At 39.5% G+C, this 9905-nt stretch overlaps 1 protein-coding gene across 1 annotated transcript; it reads right to left on the bottom strand.

Annotated features, from left to right (window-relative positions):
• Window positions 1-325: 325 nt before the first annotated feature.
• On the bottom strand, window positions 326-8946 carry sult4a1 (sulfotransferase family 4A member 1). The gene is made up of 6 exons (XM_022223430.2): window positions 8678-8946; window positions 6864-7078; window positions 5994-6120; window positions 5405-5499; window positions 4793-4907; window positions 326-4473 (listed from the first exon to the last, which is right to left on the bottom strand). Exons 1-6 carry the CDS (start codon window positions 8880-8882, stop codon window positions 4355-4357), a joined length of 876 nt encoding a protein of 291 aa, XP_022079122.2. The 5' UTR covers window positions 8883-8946; the 3' UTR covers window positions 326-4354.
• Window positions 8947-9905: the final 959 nt, after the last annotated feature.

Below are 9905 nucleotides of genomic sequence, written 5' to 3'. Positions count from 1 at the left end.
CAAACCACGCGTTGAGCATGATGAACACCAACCAAACAACAAGTTGCCAGTGCCAAGTCACGTGATCAATCAGTTGATTGAGTGGTTGCTAAGCAGTGCCCTCGACGGCTGTTTCGTAGCTCGAAGAGCTACGAAACAGCCGTACACATACACTTACATGGAAAAGACCAGATGGGGGGGGGGAGTATTTTCTCAAGGGTTTAATATTACGGGACAACAAAATCTACCAGAGCAAAACGAGCAGTATGTACCCACAGTAAAAAGATTACATTTACCTTTCAAATGAAAAACAAAGAAGAAACCAATGAACTAACACGACAAGGAATTAGGGGCAATTCTTTTTAATGCACGCACCATTTCCTCCAAACTGCAGTGCTCTTAGCGAAAGACAATGTGCATTTTTATTTTCTGTACAGCTTCCACACATTACACCTCCCTTCATACAGGTATCTGGGCTGAGCAAAAATCGGACAAAATCTGGAAAAGGAGGAGCAGTAAAATACACATTTTGAATTTACATTTTCTGCCTTCCACTAGTGCTATGTTGATGGAGTACGTTATTGATACAATTTTACATGTCAATATTACTATTAATATACATGAGCAAATCTTCACTGAATAAATTTTTTTATTTTCTAGATCTATCATTTGGCATGGCATTGGCATGGAACACATCAACTGCTAATCTCTGCAGATAAATCAAAGTCAATTTTGAATATTCCCCAAACTGTGCCAAAGTTGAAACCATTCACAATTGGTCACACTGACTTTAAGCACAGCATTCATATGCATTTTGTGCAATGCATGACTAGACACTAGACCCTTGCCTGCCACTAACACAGGTGGTGAGTCCTGAACTGCTTTGAAAGTTTACATCCCCTTCTTTGAGGAAGAACAGCTTTGCGGTCCCAAATCCAACTGGATATCACCCTCCAAACCCTAACAATCCTGCCATTGTCAAAATTTCAATACATGCAGCTGAGGATTAAATAAAAAGATCTAAGTAAGCTTAGGTTCTTCACTGGATTTTTCACACAGGAACAGTACTTTGCTCCAAAACTTAAGCTCTTCAAACACAGCATACATGCATTTTTCGTTAAAATTTTAGGTATGTGGGGGAAAACATCTAAGCAAGACTATACAGTAACTGTACAATTATCACCATTTGCTGTACAATCATGTGATAAATATTGACAGTCATCACTTGGAGATGGTTACCACTAATTTGCCCACAATTGCATACACATTTACAAGCACCACAGGTTTTAAAGGATCCAGGAAATGAATTTTTCTTAGAATCACTTTTTGTGTATCTCTGTACTCTTCTTCCATGTATGAAGACTGTTTGTTCAGACATTTAAAATTGACCAAACACTTCTGGACAAGTGAGGGCACTTTTGCTTTGATGTAAATCCAGGAAGACATGGTTCAGATTATATGTTTTCATGTTAAAACAATGAACCCCCAAAGTTGCTATCTGGGAACATTTCTGTGAAAAGGATTTTTGCCATATACTTACACAGCAATAAATTGCCAATGAAAATGAATTCTGTGCACAAATCAGTGCAACACTGAGACTCAGTGCCTTGGATGACATCATAGTTCTGCTCATGAATATGCACATTGCATTAGCATAAGAACCAAAAAAGCATCAAAATATAGGTTAAAATTGCAAAACAAAAATTTTAAATAGGTTAATTGAAACCTAAACATTCAATTTCAAGGGTTTTTAGAAACACTTATAAAATATTTCCATTTCCTGGTTCCTTTAAGTACTAAAAATTAAACCATTCAAAATAGGGAAAAGCTTATATGAATCTATTTATAAAAAATATCAATGTTAACAAATGTGACTTTAAACAATCATGAAAGCAACAAGGTTACTGTTTGGTTTAAAATAGTAATATAAATAAAATAATCATAATTTTTTGTATTACTAGTATATTTATAATAAATTAATTGGAATATAATTGCTCACTTAAGTATATTAAATTTAATCAATAAAACAATTTCAGCACAATGACAAATCTCTACAATCTCGAACAAGCAGCACAATTGAATAAAAACAACAGTAAAAATAAGTGTATCACATTAAAGAACAAAAAAACAAACAAAAAGACATTGCACATTGGTAAGTTTCAGGTAATGGATAGAGAATAAGACAAAGTGTTCCCAGTTCCGTGGCCAAAAACCAAATGTTTTCATTCAAAATACTACAGATTAAAGTTCAATTGCAGAAAGTGAGACAAGAAAAATAACTATTGGTGAAATCATAACACAGTGCTTTGTGACAGGGTCTGTGAAAAGATGGAAAAAGAACTGAAGTCTGCAGCTCAACAACCTTATCTTTGAGGAAAAATTACCATTTATCTGCAACACTTCAATGAATCACGATTAGAAATGTAAATTTTGTTTTTAAGAATTGTTTTTCTGTCAAATTTTGAAAAGTAGTACTACAAAAAACAGCTGTGAAGAATGATACATGTACATGTATGATATGTAAACAGTTGGTAAATCTAGGTTCAACATTTATCCCCACTTTAAAATGAAAAACAAACTTATCATTTACAGCGAGCCATAAATTAACACATGTACATTAATTTTTATGGAAGTATTTTTACAGAACAGTGGTCTCAGGAGTACAGGTACTAGACAGTATATTTTTACCGACAGCCTCCGCAAGCTCCAGCACTGACTGTGAGACTCCTTGTTAAAGTCACAGTAACTTGAAGGTAAATTCACTATGGCGCAATATGTGGCCATGTCAGAGGGAATGCAAGGTAAATGGAGGCACCTGGTGCAATGACACTTCATGGGTGAACACAAGTTTCTTCACAAGAACAAACAGGATACCAAGTTGAAGCCATTTTGCACCTGTGATTGCTATTTTGTTAAAGCACTTCATGAAATGCACAAGAAGTTATTGATACTGATCACAGCTGATGAGACAAGGATGTACATTTACAAGAAACATACATCATCTGGGATAACTTTTTGTGGGGGTAACTTTTTCCAGATGCTCACAAAAACCCAGATGTGCACGAACAACAGCACCTTACAGTCAGACAGTTTGAATCGTTCTTGCATTTTATGGAAACAATGACTAATTTCTTCGTAAGTGGCTGCATCCAGGATAGCTAACAAATGAAACATGAGCAATCTCTCTTTACACAGTTTTTTCAAGACAATGATCAAGAGGGAAAAACCATGACTATCTAGTGTCCTGACTACATACATACACGTATACAACAATTTCATCAAGGGACAGACTACATGTACATGTATAAGTTAATATGTAAATACACAAACAGGACAGATTTAACATTAATGACAACGCCTTAACATTTTAAACCCTACAGTAAAAGTAAGGCTGCCTCTATATGTAAACCACTTGGGTAAGGATGCCAATATTAAACACCACTATAGGAACTGCGGCTGTGTGCATGTCTTGTAGGTGCACCAATGTAATTCCAACAAGCCCTAATTCCGACAAATGAATTTGACACCTCTACAGTATGTTCCTTTACATTCTGCACCTTGCTTTATGAAATCTGTCACAAAAGTCCAACAGCGCGGCAGATTACACAGATTTTACGCCACACTGCTGCAGAGCCCCAAATTAAGGGCATCAAGTGATCTTCTCCTCAGAGCTACATTTGAACGTCAAAATCTGATCAAATCCAGTGGAATGGTCTCAATATCAACCCTCCCTCAACATCTATGACAAGGTTTGTGAGGATTCTGAATGACTGAAGAAGGCAGAGTTCTGTCACTCTTACTTCAAGTGGCACTCAATGCCTCCTGAGAATTAAGTTCCGAGAGTGCGCCGGTGCGTTCATGCACAGTGGTAGATTTAAGAGGAGGGCTCCTCGCAAAAATCTCTAAGGAATGGGGGTTGCAAACTCTTCCATCCGAGATTTTCACGCGTATATCACACCACAATCAGCAGTACAGTTTTGGATAAACTACACAATTCGACACTTCTGTGATTAACTGACAGTACATATGGCTAGTTTTCTGATGTGAAAGGTAAGTTTTGGGGCTTGTGATAAAAAAATTGCTCTGGCAACAATCGGCTTAACAGATTTTGATCACAAACATGACATACTCTTTTGAGGACAAGGGAAACCGATAAAATAAATATTTGAACAACAATGAAACAATTGTATGTGGTGCTAATGCAACGCTACCTTGTTAATTGGATGAAACTCCATTCATATACAACCCTGCACAAACACCTTAATGCACAAAGCACCTCCTGTTACTAAATTGGCCAATGAGTGACTGGCATAAATCACTTCAACCAATGAGCTCACAGAACACACCTGCTACATTTAATGTGTGGTCAATCAGCTCAAAGCGTATACTGGAAATCCAGCCCGGTGGAAGCAGATAATCTGTCCGGAAGTATCTTGTCAAATTTCTCATTCATGTGGACGGTGAAATAATACTTCCAATATCCGACACGATCCTCTGCAACAAAACAAGAAAATTAAAAACGTCGCCAGATATGATCTAAAAGATCCAGCTCAATTCTTGTCTGCATTTCACTGCTTCACTTCACTGATACTAATCGGATATTATCTTGGATTTTTTTACCTGTTGAAAGTTTAGCTCGATCTTGAAATTAAAATCTTTGAGATTTCTAAAATTTGTTTGATGATAATGAAATTGAAAAGGCCCCAAACAGATTAGGTCTCTCTAAGTGTCACAGATCCCTTTTTTCTTTGCCAAAAACACACTGTTAGTTAAATTAGGGATGTTCTTCCATCCTACAGGTACAGGTGCTCACCTTTGCGATTGTATGCAACCTCCTCCTCAAAATGGGTACAAATCTCTTTCAGCGCTGCTGGGGTTAGTGGTCGCTCTAAGAAATTTGCCAACTGTTCCACACTGGACTTCAGATCCTGAAATGGAAATGGAAAAAAGTACATAATGTACTAAAAGACCAATCCGGTGACAAGAATCAGGAGCCGTTACTGCGGTGTCCCCACGTGCGTGAACAAAAGAGATGCACATTGAATGCTTCCTCGTCAGCTAATGGGAACGCACTGCTAACCAAAAACATGCGCTGGTCAAGCTTAGAAATGTGCACCTGAGTGATGGGAACACCGCAGTAATGGCATCAGCGAATCGGTCTATACCAAATCTTCTGTGTCCTTAATCAAACGTCAGCAATGCATATCTCAGAATTCACGCACCTATCTTCAATAAGGTCGATTCATTGTTTCCAAGCATGCCTTCAACAAAATTTAACCCTCATGAAATATGCAGATTTGTACTGCTTTTACGCCCTCCAAAAGTCACTCTGTGCACTCCTCAGATCAGTTTGTCCAACATCATAGCAGTCGGCAACTTTCAAATGTCTAACGCTTTATTTTCCTGGATTCAATACTGAGCATACCTTCCGGATATCTTCGTATTTCAGGAAGAGCAAGTTGTCGTCCTTCCGCTGTTCCCACCATTCCAATACATGTCTGAAGTAGGAGCCATATCCCACTGAAAAAAAGAGAAAAAACAAGAAACCACATGCTTCAAACAGCTGCAACTGCAGCAGTGATACCAGCAAGATACCAACATCAGCAAGATATTTGGCCACCACTGGAATCAATTCCGTGCCCCACTTGATACTTGTACAGAAACAATTTACCACCTTTTCTAATCCATAAGTACAGTATAGTTGTTATTGGATGACGACAAACAGTTTTCTATTCACCTGCCGCTCACACGTAGTATGACAGATCACTTGGTTCAGCCACGGTTCTTGGAAGGTCACAGGTTCAAATGTCAGGGCTGATAATATCTTTATTTTCTACATTCACTCACCAAACCCCTACCCCAAAGGAAATATTGTTTTAAGATGAAATGTTACACTGGTTTTTGCTTAAGAAAAGGAATCTTCACATCAGTGGCCCTCATGGTAAAACATGTCATTGGTACAACCAATCTTTGAAGCTGATCACCCAAGTGTCTCCCCCTTTGGTGCTGCTTACATTTGTTGTTGATGAAGCGGTAGAAGAACTGATGGAACGTCCCCTTGTAGTGCACCATACGGACGGTGCGATGAAAGTCATAGAAAGAACACATTACATCCTTCGGATTCCGAGTGATGTATATCACCTGAAGGAGACCAGAAAGAGACTAAATGGATGAGTCTTTACTCACTGGTTAATGAGTTGAGGTATTCTTCCAAGACCTCCCACGTCCTTCAAAATCCAAGAAATTTTTGATGGATTTTGCAGGAGTTGAGAAGGCACGGCCCTGCCGCTGTACTTTTTAGGATTTGATACTTCTATCCTTGAAAGTTGAAGTAAAACAAATGTGCAACAACAACCGAGGAAAATAGGGTTCAGGAGTCACTTCATCCTTGTTTCAGTCAAGTTTAGTCATGTGCCCATTCAACTATCGATGCACAAACAGGGTCATAAATAACAGCAACGGATGGCCATGAAAATGGAATGCCACAGTTTTTTTGGTCACAGTTCACATGAAAGGCCAGAGACCGGATAACTTGCAATGTGACTTGTTTTGAACAGGCTTACTAAATGCAGAACAAAGTGTCCTTTAGTTTTTTCTTGGGTACTGGATGGAGATGTGAGTAAATGTACATGTACATCTTCCTAAATACCAAATTGATGAAGTTTGAAAAACTGTTTAGAAAAGCTATAAGAAAAATATTTCAAAATCACAACTTCCAATGTACAGGTTGTTGAAAAAGGTTCCCATATTAGGAAAAGAGTTTTCCTTGCAAAAGTTTTATTAAAATTTTGCAGGAAAGTTTTTTTGCAGATGACATCAAGTTTTTTGTTGGCATTTCAAAAATACTGGTTCAGTAGCTTTTTTCAATGTCAAACCACACGCACTTTGCATTCCTTGTTCCGGACACCCTCAGGCAGCAGACCATAGGGCAGGTGGGACTTGATGTAACGGGGCGAGGGCAGGCTCTTCAGCAGTTCCAGTCCAGGGCTGGGAGCTTCCAGGAAAGGGATGGAGTCCTCTACCGTTTCCAGGCTGAGGTTCGTCTTGCCCAGATTGCCTCCCTCCAGAAGTAGGTAGATCAGGTCCTGCAGCCACACCCCTGGTGGGGCAAGGATACTCAAGAAACTAAACACACTGAACATGTACAACGATAAACAGAAAAAGAGCTGGTGCCTAAGTAGTGAACGCAGGGAGGGGATAGGTTTTGTACAAATTTTTTTGGAAGATCCTTTCAACCAACACGACAAAACTAGAATTTTCACATTTGGATAGCTAATGTGAAAAAAGTATTTTCAGGCACTGAGAGAACAGCAACAACGAAGGTAGAAAGTCTTCTGGTAACAATGCGAAGATAAATGTATAAAGAATAAAGTACCTTTGACATGTTTGAACTCCCTGAAATGGCAATATTGCAGTGCCCCCTTTAAAAAACTGTCAATTAAAGTTTTCTTTAACAAACCAATATGATGATTTGATGCAGGAGATACACGTATATGGTACGATTACACAACAATTATGCTCTATATCTAATATACATGTAAAATAAATTCCATACATACATGTACAAAACATGATTAGCACTGATGAGTGAAAAATAACAGAAAATCAAATTGTTACCACCATATACAACTCCAGGCATGCATGATACTCAACAAGACAGGTACACGGTATGGAGTTCGCCGGACACAAGTTACAAATAAACAGCAGGCACAAGACCACAGGATTTAAGCCCAATCACAAAAGAATCTGGAATCAGCATAAAACATCAAAAGAAAAAACCCTCATTATTTTGGCATTTGTTAACAACAGGATACAGGTACCGTAACAGACTCAAAATGAGGAGTCTAGCAGAGGCTCAAATTCCCTTCTGGAAGGACCAGAGCATGGCTGTAATTGAGCTTTCTCTACTATAATCATTGGTGATGAAGCAAGCTACGTATGTACCCATTTCTATGTTGCATTTAGAATGAGAATCCCATACTGAGCTGCAGGACTCAATATGAGGTCGAACTAGGCTCTTCTATGCTTGAATCTTCACCTTTTGAGGGGCACTGCCAAGGTTAGCCCAAAAAATAGGGCTATATTGGCTTTCTTTTACAATCTGTCTCTTTTCTGTCGCCACCACAGCCCTACTTCAAGGAATGTCTTAAATGCCTGAAATCCAAACTGCAGGATTGTCACAAACTTTGTGATATTTCTATGCTGACCAAGGGCGGCACCATTTTTAAAAACGAAAACAGCGTCGGATTTCAAGGCACCTGCCAGGCGCTCTGGTATACTCTGTAACATACAAAACTGATTCCCCGTCACACCTTGTGCGACAGACGAACAAGGAACCGGTAAAATTAAATTTGAAACGATCAAGATGTTTCATGACATGGCTGTAAATTATATGCCCAATAACCTTGCAACATACTGAGGTTACGAAAACTGGCCTCTTTTCAGATGGGTCAGCACACCCAGCACGACTTCCTCTGAAAAGATAGGACTAGTAGTAGGCCTACTATTTGCCACAGAGCAATAAGCTGGAATAAAACCAGTGAGAAGAGTTTGACTGAAATTACTTTGTAAGCATAGATGGAACATGAAAGTGCCAGGGTGCTAACAATTTGAAGAAATCAGTTACTCGGACCATAGACATTTTTCGTCCTCCATACATGCTCGGGACTACTACACATGCAGCATGCAGAACACGTACCTGCACGCGGGTAGCTCACAATCCAAACATCATCTTTTCTTACGGGGAAGCTGGCTACATCTTGCATCTTTCCACGGCAGAATGGCGGTAACCTTACCCCATCTACGACATAATACTGCATAATATCATACTCATCGTCTATCGCCAACTTTGTGGGTGATTCGGGGGAAGAAATCTGCGCCATCTTGTTTTCAAAATACGACATAAAAATAAAGCTTTCGTGTCAACACAATACTGTGCGTGCTCGTACTTTTGGGTTTTGAGAACATCAGTCGTACTATGCTTGCAAGAGGGCGCTCTTGTTCCCTCAAAAGAGGTCCAGACCAGTAAATAAGTTGCCATAGACAACAGTGATAAGTATCCCCACTTCAAAAAATCAGGCAAAATACTCACAAGTTTCACAGGTGTTCAACACACATATCAAATTAAAGCTCACTTCCTCATCTTTTATATCTTTAATTTCCCTTCCAATTTTCAGTGGCTTAACCGATGACTTTTGAACATATTTCTCTCCAGAGAAAATCACCCCTCAAAACAGTCAGGAGGCCCATCGTCATTTTGGAAAGTGATTCAATCCTACACTCCATCCAAGGCATAGAGCAATTCGGAAGGCCCCGCTTGGTTCGATACTTTCAGGAATACAAGCTGACAGTCCTGCCCCTGGATTTCATCCACATTTTTAACAAACCACCCAGTCCACGTGCCACGAAATGTTGTAACAGCAGAGAATTTGAATATTGGGCCTATTTAGTATTTACATTTTTCAGGAGTTGAGCCTTTAGGAGTTATAGAGTAACTCTTTGCGGCCATTTTGACACCAATTTTGCGAAAACCGAACATACCGTCCTTGCCCAGCGCGCAGTTATTTGAGACGGGTCATCCAACTATGTATACATTTTCCACTGCGGTGCTCAACTTGAATGCACGCGGGACTGCACACATGTAGCTGTGAACTTCAAAATGGCCGGGACAACAAAACCCCATTAGTTGTGTATCCTCCGCATTTGACCTCTTTTTTTTTTGAGGACGGTCATAACCTTCATGGAGGGTCACAATGAGGGTTATAGTGGTAACCCCGCAGAGGATCGTCGAATGGGTTATGTGTTAATGATGACATATACGGATCGATGAAGGAATCGATAACATGAAAGGGGACGTGTTAGGCTATTGAGGGATCCGACGACGATGACAAAGTCTTGAGAGGTCGGAATGGCAGAACGCGAAGGGA

Source organism: Acanthaster planci, linkage group LG03 (assembly GCF_054643075.1).
Source record: "Acanthaster planci isolate LZ-2023a linkage group LG03, COTS_SCS, whole genome shotgun sequence".
In the NCBI taxonomy this organism is placed as follows: domain Eukaryota; kingdom Metazoa; phylum Echinodermata; class Asteroidea; order Valvatida; family Acanthasteridae; genus Acanthaster; species Acanthaster planci.
The sequence above is the reverse complement of the archived record's forward strand: the minus strand, read 5'-3'. Positions and strand labels throughout refer to the sequence as shown.

Bases quoted from the DNA above. Each gene is read 5' to 3' on its own strand.
- sult4a1 (XM_022223430.2), bottom strand. From the start codon at position 8,882: ATGTCGTATTTTGAAAACAAGATGGCGCAGATTTCTTCCCCCGAATCA. The intron at 5,500-5,993 runs GTAAGCAGCACC...TCTTTTTTTCAG, and splicing joins CCGCTTCATCAACAACAAAT to TGGGATATGGCTCCTACTTC. The intron at 4,474-4,792 runs GTGAGCACCTGT...GTTTTGTTGCAG, and splicing joins GGTTGCATACAATCGCAAAG to AGGATCGTGTCGGATATTGG.